Source organism: Poecilia reticulata, chromosome 4 (assembly GCF_904066995.2).
Source record: "Poecilia reticulata chromosome 4, P_reticulata-male-v2, whole genome shotgun sequence".
Classification (NCBI taxonomy): domain Eukaryota; kingdom Metazoa; phylum Chordata; class Actinopteri; order Cyprinodontiformes; family Poeciliidae; genus Poecilia; species Poecilia reticulata.
In genome coordinates this window covers 28,473,598-28,495,103 of record NC_088833.1, presented here as the reverse complement: position 1 = coordinate 28,495,103, position 21,506 = coordinate 28,473,598, and the positions used below count along the sequence as shown (strand labels likewise).

Genomic DNA, 21,506 nt, shown 5'->3' with positions numbered 1-21,506 from the left:
AGCTCAAACTTTTCATGGTCAAGGTCTCTGCAAGTTCCAAGCAGCTCAAGGACATGGATAAGTATGTATAGATCTTGAGGGTTTATCATTCTGAAGCAGCATGGTGGAAGCAGCATGCTGTGGGAATCATTATCTTCAGCATGGCTAGGTACTCTGACCAGAGTAGATGGAGATAAATGCATGACAATCCTTGAAGAGTTTGGTTGAAAGTCGGAGGCATCTTTTTACATTTTTAAACCGATGTGACTTATTCCCTCTAGATCCATTCTGACTGAGCTTGAGCTATTTTGGGAGTAAGAATGGGAAGAACATTTCTCCCTCTTAATAGGTAAAGCCGGTAGAGTCTTGAATACTTTTGTAAGGCACTGCATATACGGCAGAAAGATGTCATTTTTATTTTTTCATTTTCATTTATTATGTATTTATATATCTATCTATCTATATATATTGCACCGCTGCAATATATATATATATATATATATATATATATATATATATATATATATATATATATATATATATATATATATATATATATATATATATATCTCGCCGATCACGGTCTCTTGTTGCCGATCACACAAACCAATCACCTGCTTCTCATTTCGCAGCCTGCCTGTGCAACGAATCTAATATGGCATAAAAACAATGCCATACTTGACGGAGTTTGGCTACATCGAGGCTCACTGCAGTAAAAAAGACATATGGAGGATCAGATAGCTACAAACACTCACCCGGATTAGCATCACGGTCAGAAAGCTAAACAAATAACCCGCAAAATTATTTAAGTCTTCGAGCTGCGATGTAAGATGCTGGTTCTGCTCTCGCTGTTGAACTGCTGCTACGCTACAGGTAGTAATATTTCACAGATGGAGCGCCGCTTCTGCTCCACCTGGTAGTGACTCTTACACCGAACCTCTGCTTAAAGCTGCAGCATTTAACTTAAAAAAATTTTATTTTACATATGTATTAAAACTTTCGCTGTCCTAACATGAGACAGATAATCTCTAAAAAAAAATCGATCTCCTCCCTGCTCTGCATAATTACTCCGCTCAGTCAGAAACAGCCAATCAGAACTAGCAGTAATCGGCTAGCCGCCATGCTATCAGGAAGTTTTCATTCAGTAACTCAGGATTGTTTATTGTAATGGATCCTGTATTTGCCTTTGAATGTTAAGTTTTATACTTTAATTTTTTGGCAATGTTGAGAGGTTTTATTTTGGCTCTTTGCATTATTTAGCCTCTTCGGAGCCTTCATATGTTATCAGTCTGTTAAAGATAGTATTACCGATAGCAGTACAATTTGCACAATGCCTGTTTTGTTTAGTTTTCTTCTTGGAAAAAGTTATTAAAAACAAGTATTTGTCTAAATTAAGGTGAATTCATGGTTCCTTTTTCCACATAGTGTAACCGGTAGTGTTTATGATAAAAAAAATTATTATGTGATCGGTATCGGTGATCGGCCCTCATGGGTGATTGGTATCGGTATCGGCAGGAAAAAACCTGATCGGCACATCTCTATTATATATATATATTTGCAAACTAAAAAAATGGTAGTGTCTTTAGCAGGGGTGAAAGTAGGGGGGTACGGCAGGGTACTGCGTACCCCTAAAAGATTTAACGGGGGTACGCAGTACCTGCAAGAGAGGGGAGCGGCTGTCTGCTGTAAAAAGTCACTGTGCAGCCGTGAGTGTGCCCACTAATCAGCCGTGACTTATTAGTTTTTCAAGAACAATCTAAAACACGACTTAATCAGTTAATAAATAACTTTTTTCCTATTCCTTATTGTTTCTGAACTGTTTGTGCTTTGCTAGAGCAGCGGTGCAATATGTCGATCGCGGAAGGTTTTGAGTCGATCTCGGCATCAGGTGACAAACTGAACGCCGTCAGGACACTGAGACCAGCACGTCCTCCTCTGACTCCTTATCAAAACGTTTGTAACTTTATTAAAGAACAACAACAACAAAAATAACAAAACGTGTTCAAATTAATGACCCAACAACAACAATAATCTCAGTAATTATTGTTTCAACAAGGTGTTACGCAATTCTGTGCGTTTCGGTTCCATTACCAACATAACCAGCAGAGTAGGAGTTTAAAATTAAGTAATCAACCACCGCTGTATTCAGGGAGGCTTATTAATGATCGCAAAATAAATATCAAGCCTGAAAACCTAATATCGTAACGGACTGAATGTTATGTTTTTAAAGTAATCTGGTCGGCTTGTGGAGCGCAGGAGGTTGCCATGGCAATGGGTGTGCTTAAATGACAGAGAGTAAAAATGTGCGAGTGGTTTAGAGTTGATCACCTGTTCGGGTTGTTTTACTTTTGTTTACCTTTGCTATGGCTCATCACACCCGCTGTAGTTTCTGAACATTCAATAAACGACAAACTTGGACTAATTACCTCGTTCTTTGTGAGTATACGTCATTTACAACAAAAATCAAATATGGTAAATATGTTTCATTAAGTATTTAACAAACAAATGGCTTCTACTGCTATAATTATGTGAAATTAAATTGTCTAATATAAAAAAATGTTTGGTGCTGTCGAGCTCAGTGTCTGAGAGGCTTTTCCTTTATCAAACAGTTTTTTTTGCCTCTTATTTAGTGGAAATATTGATGTTGATGAGACTTTCTCCAAAATAATAACCTTTTTCAACCTTTATAGCTCCACTGTTGAAAATGAGGCTCTAACATTCACATATGACATTGAAATAAAATTCAGTCCAACATCTGGTTTGAGGTGATTCCTCTGTAACCTGTTGGAGGAAAAATATCCCAACTTCAGAAGATGAGCTTTAACGTAACAGAGCTCTGTGGTTCCTCCTATCAGTATGAGAGTCAGGGTGAGGAGGAACCATGTTAGGAAGAGAAGTGGAAGCTGCAGGATCGTCAGAACAAACAGGTCATGATGCTGGGCTACTGATTATCCCTCTGTCTGGACACAGGATCAATATAACCAGTTTAAAAGCTAAAATGAATGGTTATGTGCCAGGCATGGAAAACTGGGATGCACTTCAACATTGCAGCCAGTGCACTGAGAGAAATACAGCTTTATTTTGTAGCAATTCAAGAGCTACCAGCTTTTATCGATTCGCAAAAAAATTAATCAGCACAGAAACTCCAAAGCACACAAAGAAGCAATATATATTAATTTTTTGATAATTTTTTTTGCGAAGCAATAAAAGCTATAAAATAATAAATATATATATATATATATTTTATTTTTATTTTTTTTATTTATTTTTATTATTTTTTTTGTTTGTTTGTTTGTTTTTTTTGTTTTTGTTTTTTTGTTTTTTTTGTTATAGTACCCCAAGAATTTAAAACTACTTTCACCCCTGGTCTTTATTAAGTATGGCAGATGTGCCTCTATCCCAACTTGAATGTGTGCCAGCCTCAATTTGTAGATATTTTTCTAATTGCATAAAGAGGATCATTGAAGAAGATCATCTTCTTCATTGAAACTGCATTTTGTATGAGTTTAAGGTTCTAATTAAATAACTGTGTTAGAAGTAGAGTTTGTAGAACATGAAGGTCTTGCATTGAATCTATTCCCAAAAAGTAACAGTGTCATCTGCAGACTTTATACCTTTTAGCTTGTGTTGTTCCAGTCCTTTTTTCCCTCCCAAACACTTCAAATAGGAGACAACCAAGAATGTTGGTGTCTTTACATCTGGGATCTAAGCTGCTTTTGATATGATCATCAAAGGTCTTTGTGAATTCTACAATTTCAGGTGCAGAATTTGATAGTGTTGATGGTATTATAGGAGAACAACATGCCAATCTTTGAATTTTTACAGTGTTTGTGCGTGTGTGTGCGTGCGTGTGGGTGTCTCTGTGTGTATTTTATATTTATTTGTATGTGTCTCGTTTCCATAATGATCAATTAGAATCTTGGAGCTGACGGATACCTTGAACCACTTCCAGAACCCGAACAGTAATAAGGATGCGAACTTTCACACCATGCGTGTGAGTCTGGAGAAGATGGTAGGACACTCGAGGAGGCAAATACACGGGCAGTAATAAGGACTAAAATTGGCTTGAGTCTGTACTGCAGGCTTGATGAACTCCACAACCTCCTAGTCTAGAGGGCTGCAATCTGGGGAATGTCAGACTTGTCCCATGCATGTTACTTATCTAACCTAAATGCTTTCCTGCTTAGGAGATGATGAGAGCAGAGGATAGAGCAGAGATGGCAGGAGCTCACACTGAGGTTCAAACCCTGCAACACATTTTATACCAAATACATCAGGTCAGTACAAAATTACATAGGCTATAGCACACAGTATTTCTAGATCTCAGTTCTGATTTTTTTGCTGATTGTTTTTTTTCCTTGTTCATACATACAATGGACGCAACAAGACTTTTGTATGAGCGGTTTATGTTCCCAACATACGCAGAAGAACATCTACGTCTTACATCAGCACATTTTTTATAGAAGTACTAATGGACGGAGCTGTTTATGGATCAATTTTAAAGTTTATTCAGCAGTGGGAGCCGACAGTACTGTCACAAGTTAATAACAAAACAAAGGAAGCTTCACAGTTCTCATGTGACGTCACACTTCCATGAACTTTGTAACTGACAACCATCTTGGTAGGCAGTTGCTATGACAACAATAAACAGCCACACGTTTAGAACTAGCTAACCTTGTAACTTTATAGGTTGCCTATTTCCTATCCAACCTGTAAAAATATGAGTACATTACAATTGTTACTCAATTACAGTTTTTTGAGTATTCTACCGACCTATGTGTAATACTAAGTTAAATATTTATATTTACTGTAGTACTCACTGACGAACTACCTTCTTCAGGCTAAGACAGACATGTGGCCCACGTGTGTGTTGCTAGATGTACTTACTCTGCTGACAATCAGAACCTTGTTATTCACATGAAGAGTTCAGAGGTCCTTTACAAAGCTGTTAAAACACTGATTGAATGCGTCCATAGATTTCAGGTCATGAAGCTCCTCCAAGGTTTATGCACTCTTTTGTGTTCACTTAGTAGTGAACTGTCAGAGTTGGCGATCGGAGGCAGCTTGTCCATATCATCAGACATGTCTACATTATCCATCTCATACGGGTCGATCCTGACAGCAGCAATTTTGTTGGTATACATTTCCCTTGCACATTGGTCAAGAATGTTGGATATACTTTCTTTTTGTTGGTGTCAAAGAAGTTGGTGTAAATTAACTTCATTTACCTATCAAGATGCCGCAAAGAAGTAACACAGACTTCTCTTGTAATTACATCATCATAATTTTCTCATTGTCCCACAACAATGATGTAAAAGTCGAAGACGCCTCTTCAGACTGCAGACACTTTGAGAACAATCAGACATGTATCCAAATTAGTACCACATATGAAAGCGACACATATTGGAGATTGGAATTGGACTGATCTTTACCTTTTATGACCTGCAATAGGTGACATACAGGCAAGAAAAGCTCATTTACCTGTTGTGTGAATGATTCAAACATTTTATTTTATTTTTTAAAGAAGATTATGTTTTTTTATGTTTCTTCTAAACTTCCAGTTGGTTCAGGGTGAGAACTCTGACTCTGAAAGTATGTCCGCCTCACTTCCCCATGGCAAGTTTCCGTCAGGAAACAGCACCTTCATGGCTGTACAGAATGTACTTTCTAAGCATCTGAAAGAATCTCAGGTATCACAAATTCATGCTCTATAAAAATGTTGTGTCAATCCTTCTTACTAATAATGATTCATTCACATACAAACACAGGAGGTGCATGCCCGTTTGACAAAAGCTCTGGAGCAGGTGGACACATTTAAAGAGCAACTTCAGCAGAAGAATGATGAGAGGACCGAGTTGGAGCAGATGATCCAGGAAATACAAGAAAAACATCAGGAGACTAAAAAAGCTCTAGAGGAAAGTAACCAAAGAGAAAGTAACCAAAGACTCTGCACACTGGAGCTCCTCTCCAGGTAAACTTTTGTAAAGCAGCTTTTCCTTTTTATTACCCACAGGATTCCATGAGTATTTGCAAGAAAAAAAAAACAAAAAACTAATGTTGCACATATTGTACAGCTTTGCAAAAAGGCATATATCTTAATCTTGTCCTCTGTGACCCTGGATTACTTCATTCTTTTGTTTTCCTCTGCCTCCTTTGTTCTGCGTGTCCCACAGTGAGAGAGGGAGGCTGGAGAAGCTGCGTTCTGGGCTGCAGCAGGAGGTGGACTCCCAGCGAGTGGAGCTGGATGTACTGAGGAGTTCGTCACTGGACCTCCAGAGACAACAAGACCTCCTGAGGCAGCAGAAGGAGGACCTGGAAACGCAGCTGTCACGCCAGCACTCCGAAGCCCGCAGAGGGTACATTTGAGTTCAAACAATGACCTTTGCATAACAAACATCCTGTCAAACCCAATTGATTTCACGTGTCATGTTGTTAAAACTCAGATCGCTAACACATGTCAGAAAGTTGACATTCTAAATGATTTTTATAGCAACACTTCTCCTAAAAGGTAGTCTTTCTCCTACAGTATTTTCATAATGTATTTAAAAACATTTTTAGATTATCCAAAGATATGTAATGAAATAAAAACAAGAGTTTGGCATAAGGCAACACAATTTCTCAATTTTCTTAGGTGGAGATATTTCAAGGTTTTGAGATTTTGGGAGTTGCTGGAAACAAAGCAAGCTGGAAAAGACCTGTGTCAATTAGCAAGACGAGAGAGATTGCGTTGAAAAGGACATGCAGCAAGTTAATGATTAAGGATGGTGATGAAAGTGCATTAAGAGGTGAGGACAGTGTTGAGGGAATGGAGTGAAACAAAAGGCACATGAGGACAGGATGAAAATTGTTGAAGATGGGTTTAAAACAGACGTGATCAGAGGTGGGCAGCAATGAAGTGAATTTAGTACTTATGTACTGTTTTTGAAAATTTGAACTTTACTTGAGTAGAATTTGTTTTTGGAAAACGTAAAAACTTTGTTACATTTTGAAATCAAAATGATGCTTTTTACTCTACCACATTGCTCTAAAGGCTTTCATTGCTTTGTTGACAGTTTGTGTATTTTGTGTCTATTTTGTTCCATTGACACAATGTAAAACGACACACTACACCCCTCTATGGTAGGTGGCGATACGCAGCTTGAAACCGGTTTTGAGAAGAAGAACAAGAATCCTTTGTGTCCTACTAGTGTTGTCTTATTGCTAGATGCTCAAAGTGTCTGAAAAAAGAAAAGCTAGAAAAGTATAAGCCTGGTGTGTTATTCTTGATGATCTTTGATCTTTCTACTATATCTGAATATTTTCTCAGTTATTCTCGACTGCACTCCCATGAAATGCATTATCAAAAAACTTCAAATTTTTATGTTTAGAGGATGGATAGCAGCAGGGCTTAAGTAGAATAATCAAAAACTAAGTAAGAGTATAACTACTTCAACATATTTTTTACTCAAGTACAAGTAAAAGTAGTTGTCCAAGAAATTACTCAAGAATAAAAAAGTATTTGGTAAAAAAACAACTCAAGTACTGAGTAGCTGATCAAATTATAAATTGCTTAATATTTAAAAATTACATCATCAGATGGGCCAAAATGTAAAGTTAATGTTAGTGTTTTAAAGACCAAAAGAAAAATAATTTATATAAATTACATAATTACAAAATAACAAAATCAGGCAAAAGAAACATTTTCCAAATCAATTTCTTCATAAACAAATCTTGTTCTTCATTAAGTGAAGTTACTCACAATGGTTAGTGTATCCAGAAATTTTACTCTTAATTAGAGTAGCGACAACACTTAGTATTCATAATAAAATTACTCAAGTAAAAGTATAAAGTACAGAGTTGAAAAATACTCACAAAAGTAGATTTTCCCTCCAAAATTACTCGAGTAACTGTATCTGAGTACTGTAAATGGAACTAGTTACTACCCTTGTCTGGACAGCTGATATATCAGAATGTGGAGCTGAAAGGAGGAAACATGGAAGACTGTAGAAAAGTTTACATGATCAAGAATCTGACAAGAAAAATAGTGTGAGAATTACATTTTGATATATTTTATATTTCAGGGAAAAAGCTTTACAGGAACTTGAGAGCAAATACTCTGATCTGCGGAGGGAACTGATTACAGTGAAGGAATCTCTGGATCAAATTACTCTGCAGAAGGAGATGTTGGAGGATGACAAAGCCAGCCTTTCTTTGGCTCTAAGCAAGGTAAACTGTTCTGACCGTGAGAGCGCAACGCTTACCTTCGATATATATTTGTGGCTCTTGGAAGTTTGCGTGACTGTTGTAAGAATGATTGACTCCACAGATGGAGTGTCACAGTGCTGCACAGGAGAGCCTTCTGATCAAACTGCAGAGTCAGCATTCTACCCTTAAAGATTCTCTCATTAAACTGGCTGCTCTTAGCGAAGGTCTCGCCAAAGACAAGGTGGAGCTTAATCGCATTGTTCTTCAGGTCAGTCTCTGGATTTTCGCAAATATATCAATGAGCGGCAGCGCGAACAAAGCAAAATTTCCATCTCTTTCAGACTGAAGGCGAGAAAACGGAGCTCAGCGAACGCAGATGTGAAGCTGAAGGGAAGCGAGCGGCAGCCAGAGAGGACGCGGCGCGAGCGCAGAAGGAGATGATGAACTTGCTCGCTGAAAAACAAGCCTTTGAAAGCTCCCACATTCTACTGCGAGAGCTCTGCCAGAAGCTGGAAGCGGAACTGAGCCTCCTGCACAGGGAGAGAGCCGAGGCCCTGAAGAAGCAATCGGAGGTCAGGGCTTGTTGGTCATTCACACCCCTCCTTGCTCCCACCACCTGGGAGAACTGTGCTTACGTTATTAATAGCTTTCATCACATTCACGCAGCTTGTTTTTGTTCCACTAAAATATATAGGAGTTCATGCAGCGTTTTTTTTATTATTATTATTATTATTTTCTAATCTTGTAGAGTTTTCTTTGGAGCTCTTCTGCTGTGTTTTATGAGTGACTTGGGAGATTACAGCCACATGATACTCAGGAACAAATGTGAACTGGAAAAGATGAATAGATAGACATTTAATACCCAGCAGAGGTCTTCCGAAAGCACTGATAAATTAACACCTTAAGTATTCCCATTCTTCCTAAATAACATCTCGCCGTTTCGTCCTGCAAAGAATGAAAAGAATGCCTTCCTGATTTATTATCTGTTCTAAATGTAATACCTGGAGCTGTTGATCCCCAGTTAGAGTTTAACAAACCTAAACAATTTGACAAATTCCATCCAAACATTTTTAGGAAACCTATCTGCGAAAAATAAATCAACCTTAAATAAAACAAGCCCTGTGTGGCCTCTAGAGTACTATGCTTATGTTTCATCTCCTCACTGGCTACTACTCTCATCCATAACATGTAATTCATCCTTTTTCATATTTACCTAAGGAGACGCTAAGAGGAACGCAGCGATAATATTTGGTTAATGCGAGCTCATTTTAGTTAAAAACCAGATTATATCGATTCTTGGTTTTGTAAACATTCTGCTTCAGTACTGTTTTAGAGTAGTTACTGTTACATAATGTCAAATTATAATAATCTCTGCCTAAACGTAACAGAAATAATTATTGACCGCTTGAAAAAAAAAAAGAAATTGAACTTAGAAAAGTTTTTGTGGTTTTGTTCACATATCGAACAAAGTCATTGTTCTCGAGTCTGTGAATGTTGTCCGAGAAAATAGCAGAAGATGTACAACATTTTTATTTCTCCACAATAAATAAAGTTTCATAGTGAAAAAAAAAACACATTTACAGATGTGGACAAATTTGTTGGCAGACCAAAAGTCTTCCAATAAATTCAGATGTCAATGCAGTGACATAATCTCCACAATAAAAGTCTAATACAGATCTAAGAGAATAAACTACAATACAGGGAACAGGATACAAGAAATAAACATAATGGCAGCAACTTTCCAACAATAAAGAACACAGGGAAATTAACTTAATATGGTAAAATCTTTCAAACGTAAATAAGGAAGAAAGAAAAACAAACAACAAAGACTCATGACAAATTTTTTGGTTTGCATATCTAGCAAAGGGATACATCATCATTTGAAGCCTCTACACATGCGGAGGCGTCAATAATAATGTTCAGAACTCTGCATTCTACCACACAATTTTATGAGGACTCCCCACGATCAATAAAATCTGCTACTTGGAAACATTTCGGTTTATCCTTCACCTTCAGAAACGATGACAAGAGAGGGATAAACCGAACTAAAGCAATACGGGAACTTTTTTATCAGCAGCAATAAGGAATTTAGTTCACTCCATAATTTTCTAATTACTGACATGAAAAACAATAAAGCAGGATTGTAGCATTCGCCCGGCCCTAAATACCATGGGAGACTTTAAAGCAGCAAACAATACATTGGCACTGTCCACCGTTCAGAGAGATTTCCCCAGTAACAGATGTTTCCACACCTGAACATGTTTTTATTATCAATTTCCTAACAAGGACAGTGATGGTTTCTGGTGGTTATGTGACTCTCATGCAGGGGCGGATCTACTGGAGTGGCATAGGGTGGCAGTTGCCACCCCAACTGAGAGCCTTGCCACCCCTGTTGCCACCCCAGCTGGCGACTATGAATTCAATAGTTATGGAAAATTAAGCGAATGGTACTCTTTTTTCCGATAACATTGAATGCAACACAACGTAACCTGACACCTACTGCTAAGTAGCGGTGTTACGTCAATCTGCGTTTCCCTATCAGATACGGTTCCCCCGGCGTCTTCTTGCCGCTTCGCCACGCCCATGCGGCAAAATACGTGCGTGCTCGTGATGAGCACTGAGAAAGCACGCACGTAGGGATCTACGGACACCGTGAAAGCTCAAACAACATGTTTCGGCAAAGTTGCCACTTTCTTCACGTTTTTGCGGGAAACTAATAATAATAATAATATAATGTAATAATAATAATAATAATAGTAATATTAATAATAATAAAAAATAATAGTAATGATAATTACTTTACTGTATTTATGTCCACCGGCGAGATACCAGCTAATATTAGCTACAGTGCTTGGCGTAGTATGGGGTTCAGCCCCGCTATGAAGGCTAACTGAGATTCTGTAAATCTAAAAAAATTTATTATTCTCTAACGTTGACTTAGATTATCTGTCCCAAGAGCCTATATTAGAAATGAAACAATGTAACATATATTATAAAACTTATATGTGTTATAACTAGGGCTGTTGTAAACGATTATTTTAGTAATCGAGTAATCTATAGATTTTTGTTACGATTAATCGAGTAATCGGATAAAAACAATTATGAAATAAAATATTGGTAAATCTTCCATAACACCAGTGTTACTATCGGATATCAACATCAGTCTATTTTTTCCACATTTGAGCTTCCCTACCAGTTACTTTTTTGTAAACCGGGGGAGCAATACGGGATATTTACGGCTCCTCCGTTCAGAAACTCATCTACCAGCCATGTTCCGCCTCCCGTTTGTTCAGACCGGGATGATATAAGTTTATTGTGCGGTTCGTCCGTAAAGCTGCTCTTACCCTGTAAGCATCAACCCTCAGCCGCCCGCCGTGTTCAGTCTCTCCGCTCACCTGTATAAATCCTCCTCAGCTTCTTCCCGCCGTTCAACCAGCAGCTCCGGAGCAGAAAGGCTGCCGGTCATTTTAAGGATGTTTATTGGTCCCACAAAAACGATGAAAACCCAGAATTATCACCAATCAGTAAAATCCCTGCGAGCCGAACTTGAAGATTGGACGTTATGCCGCTAACACGTAGCTTCCGTCAACAACTCAGAGGCGGAAGTCAGAGCTCCGCTCAACGCAAATAATGTTCCGGCTGAAACACCGTGCGCTAAATGATAAAACATAAATTAACGAAGCTTTGAGGCAGGTTAATTTTCCTCGAGGAATTTTAATAATCGAGGTACTCGAATCACTCGAGGAATCGTTTCAGCCCTAGTTATAACATTCACCAGCAAAGTTTACACAGGTGGTAAATTCTTTCACTCTGTCAAAAGTAAGATACATCCCAAATCTTCCGTTTTTGTTTTGAAAGTTTCCTAAAGACACGATGTGAGGAAGAAGAGGGAGATATCTATAAAGAGAGACGGATTCACTGCAGCACGGATGAATATCATATCGGATTTTGGACTCGTCGGCTGAGTCCAAAATCCAATATGATATTCATCTGTGCTGCAGTGAACAGTGAACATACATACAACATATAAACATGTATATATTATTATACATATTATTCAGTATTCCAGTAACAAAAAAGCGTGTTATGATCGATTAAATGCGCTGATACGTCATTGTGCCTGCTAAACACATAACGCTGAGTGGAGTGGTGGACCGCTCCAAGATGGCCGCCCTAAATCTCGTCAGCGACAATAGGCGAAAGCGGTCCATGAGGTGTCTATCCTTATGTTATGTCTATGTGTCCGAATCCACAGATATTTTTCTCCCGGTCTTAGTTAATTCCCGGCCTTCGAAGAACCCGTCTTACGTAGACCAGTCCTTCGAAAGATGCAGACCCTGAATTCGGACACAGCTACAATGTCTGGGTTCATGAGCGCCCCCAGCGATGAGGCATGAGCACCGCCTGCCTCACCTCGTGTCTGTTCTCTGCCGTTTCTGATCACTCCTCAGCACACGAAACACGTTACACACACACACAGCTGGTGATAATAGCACAGTACATTAAATACATAGGCTAAATTATGGAAAATCTGTTCATATATTAAATGTTTTTAACCATTTTTTTGGTGACGTACAGACAGGAGGAGCATGCTTTCATAAAGTGGCAACCGGTGCAGTTAGCGAGAGGTTGCGCAATCCCAGGTGAGGCTCAGCTCGCTGTTGCCTCTCCGGCTTCGCTTCCAACCATTTGAATGGGAAAATGCGAAAATTCAGTAATTTTGAAGAAAAATAACATCAGATTTGGTTAAATTAAATGAAAAATAGGCACTTTATAGTACAAACCACAGAGTGAAAATATCTTTATAAATGATTTTATTATTATATATTATTTTTCCATGATGACAGGTGAGGCTCTGCCTCACCTGCCCTCTCGTGACCGCACGTCACTGAGTAGAAGTGGTTTTTATGTAGCTTTGTTCTTCGCCTGTTTATCAGCCTTATTGTGGATTTATTGTGGCTTTATTGTGGCTTTATTGCGGCGCACTGCAGCCGCTACAATTCCTAAAAGTTAAACTAGCGATAAAAACTGAACTAATCCCCTCTGTTCGTAAAGCGTGGTGATATTTATAACAGTCATCAAACTACGGCTCCTACAGCATATTTAAAATAAAACAATTTACCAATATCTGCGACGGACTGGCGACCTGTCCAGGGTGTACCCCACCTCTTGCCCGGATCGTTAGCTGGAGATAGGCACCAGCACCCCTCCCGACCCCACTAAGGGATAAGGGTGTATAGAAAATGGATGGATGGATGGATGGATTTACCAATAAAAGAGAAATTTGCCATTTCTTGCATCTTGACAGAACTAACAGAAACCAAACTTTATAGTTTTGTTTCAGGGAGAATTTATGCAGCAAACATCAATTTTATCAGCTTTATTTTAAGCCGTGCTTAATAGATATCTGATAATAAATGATGGCGCTACTAATATTTTTGCGACAGATTTCTGCTCATCCTGCATTGTAATAGAATGGTTTTCTGGACATAACTCAAAGCATCACATAGCGACTAATAGGTGCTGTCCAAGCCAGGAATACATATCAATTAGCAGCAGTATGAAAGACGTAAAAATAATTAGCTATACTACATTAAGAAATTATATTTAATCCTCAGTGTGACATGAAGCTCATTTTGAAACAATGCAAGTTTAAAATATTTTTGCAACAAGTAAATCATCAAGTAAATTAAGTTCAATGTTGGGTCTATGTAGTGAGAATGAATATGCTGCCACCCCGGAAAAAAATCATTGCCACCCTCTTGCCACCCCATAGATATTTTTCTAGATCTGCCCCTGCTCTCATGGTTTACAAAATCAAATCAAATCTCTGGACAATTCTGAAATGGGCCGCCTTTTGAAATATTAGAACATTTTGATTAATTATTTAACAGTAGAGAGCCAGGGGACAAAGAAGTATAACATATCTACAAAAAAAACCAATATTTTTTAGATATTTTGTTTACTTCTTTAAGGACAAGCAGGCACAGACAATGGATGAATGAATAGATATTTACGTCTCTTGATTGAAACATACTGAATCCTACTGAACCTTGTGTTTGAACACAGGGTTACGCCTATGTTGTACCCAACAGGGGTGTAACCATCATCTCAGAAGTGAGCGGAACACATTTTTTAAAGGTCTATTGAGTGATCATTCTCTTGCACCACTCCTTAGTGGCTAAAAACACACATAATCACTAACAGCCACGGAATAGCACCAGTGGGCCGATTTTAGTTGTTTAAACTAAATACTAACAAAGGTTAAACTTTTTGGGCAAGTTACTAGATCATTAAGTGTTAAATGGTAATACGGAACATGATGTTCAATAAAACGCTATTCGTGTAAGCAAATTATTACACAAAATGGAAATGACAAGGCAGCAGGACGTTAAGTCACAACAAAAATGAAATGAATAATTATAAACCACTCATGGCCTTCTTCCTTATTCTACCTACAGCTTAGGCTAAAATATTTTGGAGTGTGAATGAGAGTAATTCTGAAATATTTGCCTGGTTTCTGCCTGCAGTAGATATCTTTTTGTCACCAAGTTAGAGTCTCTCCTTGATCATTGTCCCTGCTGCTGGCCCCTGGTCTAACATCGCCTCCTTCATTTTGTTCTTTTTCTTGTGATGAGAAAGATTTCTTGTAAATATAGGAAAGCAACAGTGAGCACGACTAATGTACAGTGATTATAGGAGGTGGGTTTATCCCAACCATTACTAACTAGCAAGAGATGTAACATGGGTAGCAACATCAGTACTCTTGTAAACTAGCTTACTTTGATATATTGGCATGGAAAGTTACAGCATGTTAACAACAGATTAAACAAAGACAGTAAACAAATGTATGGGCAACATGTCCGGCACATGCATAGCCCCCATCCGTAATGCCTATTGGCACCCATCCATAACTTTTGGGTTATGGTTCACTTTGGGTTATGGATCCAAAGTAAATTTGGATTTCTAAAGCAAAGTCACTCCAATTGAAGCGACTTTACAATTCTAATCTTTAACAATAGGCTTAATGCCACTTAATGGAAACTTCATGAGAGGATAATCCTCTCCTGTTCTGTTTATGAAACCATAGAAATTGTTGGAAGGTAATAAAGCAATTCCTTATTGCTCTTAATTGTTGTTGCTCGACAGATCTGTGTCACCATATTGACATTTGGAAAAAGTCAAACTCTTAAAGCTGCAGTATGTTACTTTTATTTAAAAAAAGTATTCCTTTGCGTATTTGTTGAAACTTTCACTATGTCATGACAGTATGGTGTGGAATAGATAATCTGAAAAAAAAAAAGCCCTAGAAACTAGAAACAACCAATGAGAGCTAGGAGGCGGGTCTTAGCGGTGTCGATCAGCCCTCTGTGTGGCGCTCCTCATGCGCCCTCTCCTTCAGCCTTGCTCTTTCTCACACTGCAGCTTGCACAGCCTGTCAGGAATGCTCAGGCTAGTTAGAATAGCCACTGATGACTGCAGATAAACACATTTCCTACAGTCATCAGGAAATTGATGACTGCAGGAAGAAACAACAAGAAGTTGTTTCTTCTCTATTACCACATTTAGCAGCGAGTACATGAGGTTGACTGACAACACTACAACCGTCCTCTCAGCTTTGATTGGCTGTTTTTAGTCAAGTTGACTCGGGAGTGGTGCATTTTGACAGGCAACAATAGCATGTCAGGGAGTAATTGGAGATCAGTCTTTTCACAAATGATCTGCCTCATAAACATATTGTCACATATGGGATCAGTTTTAACAAATATGTAATAAAAAAGCATACTTCACCTATAATTCTCACTTTTGGCTCCCTTTAGTGAAATGCCAAGCTTGGTGTCAATTTTTGGAAATTGACCTTAAAATGTCTTGAGATTTGAGGATCGATTTTTAAACCTTGTGTCTTCTGTGTTGCAATGCATGGAGCTGTGTACTGTTGCATGTAAAAGAAGTTTGTTTGATTTGGTTTCTATTTGTGAATGTCCATGTTCAGGTCAACAGGCAGATGCAGACTTTACAAGAGGAGCTGTGTGCATGCAGGAAGGAGCTTGAAGAAAAGACCGCTGCTGTAAAGACAGCTGCCCAACATAGGGCGGCACTTGCCAAGGACAAGGCTGCTCTGGAAGTCGGACTAAACTCTGCCGACCGAAAAGCCTGTATTCTCACACAGGAGCTTGTTGCACTGAGGTCTGTGAACGTCTGTGTGTTCTTGGGGTATATATACTTTTTTGTTGTCTGTCACTTTGACTGCCAGGGTAAAGAATTCCGTCATTTTTATCTGTTATTTTTAATAATGACTTATTAAGCTGCATCAAATTTTCATTCGGTTTAATTACTATTCAACAAACTGAGCGGAGGATCCACATCGTGCCATCACACATCAAGCAGATGAATGCTCGTACATATAAACACCTGCTATAGTCGTAACACACACCTTCAGCTGGATCTGAATTGTGCAACAGGCAGATGGACTTAATCAAATGTCTCCAGGTTTTGATGTTGATCTGGAGGTTGAATCTGCGCTCTGGTACTAGACACTGGTATTACATTTCTCCATTTGAAGTGATTAGAAGTTGGCAAGACTAAAACCGGGGTTTTCGTTTCTGCAAGAACTCACTGCAGTGGGAGGAAATCCCATGCATCTGTACCAAGTGGTCAGGGGTGTGAATTGTAACCTGTCAAAATGACGGCTGGCATTCAGATTTTTCTGTCACCACCAAACATATAATGAGGTTCATAACTGGTATGGCACCGACTTAATTATAATCGGATTTACAAACCAAGACCCCTGCATGTTATTGTTTACATAAGAAGATTTCTTACAATGCTGGAGGGCAAAAAGACTATTCTTTAACATGTGATGCTTAGCTGCGCCGCCGCTGCAGAATAATTCCGTTATCTCAATCAAACTTAGACATGTAGATATTATTAATTTCGTGCTGTGCTTAACAGCAAAGGGAGAAACCGTTAAAGTACAACTCAAAACCACATCTTTCTCGCTCTCTGTATCAGCGCAGCTTCTGTATGGCTAGATCTCTGTTACTGTCTCTTACTCTGCAGTTGTGGAGTCACAATGTCTGGGTTCATGAGCGCCCCCAGTGATGAGGCACGAGAACTATCTGCCTCACCTCGTATATGTTCTCTGCCGTTTCGGATCGCGAAACACGTTACACACACAGTTGGTGACAATAAAAACACAGTATATTAAATACATAAGCTAAATTATGGAAAATCAGTTCATACATTAAATGTTTTTAACTATTTTATTGGCGACGAACAGACAGGAGGAGCAAACCGGTGCAGTTAGCGAGAGGTTGCGCAATCCCAGGTGAGGCTCAGCTCGCTGCTGCCTCACCGGCTTCACTTCTAACCATTTGAATGGGAAAATGCAAAATTCAGTGATTTTGAAGAAAAATAACATCAGATTTGGTTAAATTAAATGAAAAATAGGTACACAGGGTGAAAATATTTTTATAAATGATTTTATTATTATATATTATTTTTCCATGATGACAGGTGAGGCTCTGCCTCCCCTGACTCACTGATTTTATTTATATATATATATATATATATATATATATATATATATATATATATATATATATATATATATATATATATATATATTAAGTCAGGCAGGCATACATTGGCATGAATCAATGTAGGTTCATACCTTGACTTCTCAATCCTTAAGTGCGTGTGTGTGTGTGTATGTGTGTTGAGTTAAGTAAAACCAAATGGCATTGTATATTTTAAGGCAATCTGACCTAAAGTGAATTTGGATTTCTAAAGCAGAGTCTCGTGTAACAAGAGTCTACAAGTAAACTAGTTTTATTGGAAGCTGTGTTTGAGGTGGATTATTGGATTTTATGATCTTCTCCACCTTGAGTTTCAGAGGTCCTGTTTTTTTTCAGAGCTCAGTGCCTTTTTATTGCGTTGTTCCAGAGCAGAGAAGAAATCCCTGGAGGCAACTATATTCGAGAGCCAGGAGCTCTCCGCGTCCCTGGAGGCCAAGCTCACCAGGCTGGAGGGCGAGAGATCCAGCTTGAGTCTGGCTAACGAGGCCCTGGCGCGTGAGTGGCCCCTTCCCTCAGAGGTCTCACTGTTTTCCATGCCAAGCCCCTCGGCCATGAAGCTTTTCCAGCCATCCACCAGAGATCCATATTTCAGCCCTGAGATCTGCAACAGCTGGGCTGCAGTATCACCGAAGCTGCTTTCTCAGCTGACCCTGGTCTCTCTGCTACATGCAAACACACATGGATCAGATAAATAGTGCTAAGCTCCAATGTTCTGGGTAACCCCATGGCTGAACATGGGCTGCATATGCAACTCCCCAAAAACATGTTAATAATAACACTTTAACATCTCTTCATGATGAACAACTCAGTATTTCATTACCGACCCGGGGTTCACGCATTTATTTCTTTGTGCAGGTGACACTGCTCAGATGCGTGCGGATGCCGAACAACAGCTACAACAAGCTGCAAAACAACAAAGACTGTTGGAGGAAAAGCTGACTGAGGTGGAAAGAAATACCCTTTTGATGCGGAACAATACAGAGCAAATTCACAGAGAGCAGCTGGAAGCCGAACATAAGCAAACGGTAAATCATCAGCCTGAGGACCATGTTGCGGCACCTGGTGCAGCACCTGGCTAGTAAACAGTTTTAATTTATGTGCACACATAATCAGCATTGGTTACAGCAGCCTGCATTTATGTCATTATGATGACAGTTGGACATTAAACATTAAAAGGTCTAACCTGCCTTCAGTTTGTGTTTACGCCTCTCCATTTGTTGGCATGTGTTCCCACATAAACTCACAATGGCTTTAAAAATAACACCAGCGACTTTGTTGTCTTCGCATATTGAAGATATTGTTTCCAGATTAGAACCGAAGTGCGTGTCAATGTTTGACGGTTTAACAGGAGCAGCAGTTTGCAGAGCTCGCTGTCCAACAGCAGCAGACTGAAGAGCAGCTACGCGTGCAGTGCGAGGAGCTGCGTGCGCACAACCAGAGGGCGCTGCAGCAGGTGCAGGATGAGCTGGCAAAGCTGCAGAAGGAGTTCAGCCAAAGGCTCCTACAGGCTGAAAGCAAAAAGCAACAGGTGGTTCCTATTTAAAAATACATTTGTCTTTGTTCAAGTATTTTCGGATATGTTAAAGAATTATCCTATATGACATGTAGTTGTATTTTAAAACTGACAGTCAGTGGAATTCTGTCCAGTGTTCTATAGCAGTGGTCCCCCACCTTTTTATTACCGCGGACCGGTCAAGACTTAGAAATTTTGCTGCGGCCCTGTGGGGGGGGGGGATGTTTTAACTTTCAGATAAGGCTTCTGCATGTGAATATACCCAATTTGGGTTGTCTTGGCCCTTTTCTCGCAACCGGTGGGGTTTTTCCCTGACTGGGAACGAGAATACAACCTGTTGAATGTGACAGGTAGCCAATCAGAAAGTGCGGTGAGGTAAGAACGGAGGGGAATCCCGAACAGCTGACATATCGCGCAACCGAGAGTCCGGTGGACATCAGAGATGATATGTGGAAATGTTTATTATTATATATAAAGGTCATTATTATGTTTATTCAGTTAAAAATGTTAACTAGGAAAAAATAGTCACCTCCAAATTATAGTGCAGCAAATAGAGCGGCTGCTCCCGTCGTCTTTTATCCACCGTTACATATTTTATCTCTTAAAATGACTCCACACATTATCACTATTGCTTCTACATCGTCATCCGTGTTTGGTTATTCTAAATTCCGTATGCTATGTTGGGGGTTTTACTGGATTATCCTCTGGAATCGGGATGTTCGTGTGTGGTGTGTTGGTCCTGCCTTGGACACACGAACCGATCGAACCTGTTGTTCTTTTATCAGCTCTGTGGTCACAAAGTTTTGGAGAATCGGCCGATAATTGTTAAATCTTGCCGTCTAAACCAGACTTAAGACTAACAAGCTCTACTCATCTCCTCTCGACCACTGCCCAAACGCTCTGACTCTGGTCGCTATGGTAACGTTTACATATCCCTTCAAAATAAGATACAGAAGCGACATAAAAACGAACATTTTACTTTCGTGAAAATTTTAACTCACGATAATGACTAACGGGAGCCCTGAGCTTGTTTCTCTGCAATGAGACGGTCCCATCTGGGAGTGATGGGAGACAATAACACCCGAAGTGTTGCTTATATCCACAGCCTGCTTGGTCTCTAGTGGCGAAGCAGCTTGAAGCTTCATTGCCTCATTAGCAGCCAGTCGCCGCATGTTACGCAGAGCGGGCTTGTAATGTGGGACTCACCTACCGGTCGGGGATGAATCCATTCTTCTGTCTCTTCTGTGAGCCTTTCCTCTTTGCAAAGAAACTTTCCAAAGACATCTGATCTGTTTCTTACTCATTTTGCTGCTTGTGGGCTCAATGTTGGTGCGCAAGTAACCGAGAGAATCCGGTTAAAGGATTTTCAAAATAAAAGATCGTCCAGACTCAAATAATACATAAAACGGAAATATTTAATTATTTGTTGCGCGGCCCGGTACCAATTGGTCCACGGACCGGGGGTTGGGGACCACTGTTCTATAGGACATTATTTTATTGGTATTCTCTCGTAAAACACTTACTGTATCAAATCTCAAGGAAGGTTTAACTAAACTTGCCAGTTCCCCGTGCGCAAAGTATTTTATTGAGATGTTGGAGACCACAACCAACAGGTGTGCATTTGTGAAGTGGAAATAAAAAAATTTAAGTGTTATGTCTATTCATAATCAGTCGCGTCAGTCCCTCATCTTAAAGAACGAGCTTTTGTTTTGGGTTGCCTTTACCCAAGCTCAATCAGATCAATGAACATGAATTTTGAAGCCTTTTCTGACTAGACCTTGTTATGTCACGTTTTTCACATTTCCATAAAGGATAGGTTGAGAGAATCCACGACCAATAGTCACACTGTAGACAGATTCTCAGACCTGAGCTGTAGATCTCTGCAGCCCCGCCAGTGTCACCATTAACCTCTTGATTCGTGGTTCACTGCATGACCCTGTCATGGTATGTTGTTTGTAGATGGATCCAAACCAGGGGCGGAGCTATAGCGGGGGCTGGGGGTGCGGCTACCCCCCAGCCCGGGCCGGATGGGGGCCTGGGCCTGGAGGTGCCAGGAAGGGAGGAATGGTTTGAAGTCGCTGAAATTTCTGATTATAGACGGAGAAAGTGCACCCTCGCCTGTTGAGAAAGGTGTATTTAATGTTAAAGTCAACAGTTTGTTTCGCCCCCCCCCACCCCCCAAACATCTCCATAACGTTACTCTTGAAAGTGTTTGCAATGTTTCTTGTCGTGACAGTATGTTTTGTCACTTA

General features: G+C 39.5%; 1 protein-coding gene across 2 annotated transcripts in view; it reads left to right on the top strand.

Moving 5' to 3' along the window:
- Positions 1–21,506, top strand: part of crocc2 (ciliary rootlet coiled-coil, rootletin family member 2) — a 54,175-nt gene that overhangs the window by 19,330 nt on the left and 13,339 nt on the right. The window contains exons 8-19 of one of the 2 annotated variants that reach the window (XM_081606632.1): positions 3,895–3,991; positions 4,167–4,256; positions 5,541–5,669; positions 5,748–5,950; positions 6,153–6,335; positions 8,040–8,184; positions 8,285–8,431; positions 8,505–8,735; positions 16,157–16,350; positions 18,109–18,236; positions 18,597–18,766; positions 19,090–19,269. In XM_081606632.1, coding sequence (XP_081462758.1) covers positions 3,895–3,991; positions 4,167–4,256; positions 5,541–5,669; positions 5,748–5,950; positions 6,153–6,335; positions 8,040–8,184; positions 8,285–8,431; positions 8,505–8,735; positions 16,157–16,350; positions 18,109–18,236; positions 18,597–18,766; positions 19,090–19,269 — 1,897 coding nt within the window. Of the gene's footprint in view, positions 1–3,211; positions 3,992–4,166; positions 4,257–5,540; positions 5,670–5,747; positions 5,951–6,152; positions 6,336–8,039; positions 8,185–8,284; positions 8,432–8,504; positions 8,736–16,156; positions 16,351–18,108; positions 18,237–18,596; positions 18,767–19,089; positions 19,270–21,506 lie in introns of those variants that run through there. The other variant, XM_008407697.3, reaches the window with a different exon arrangement.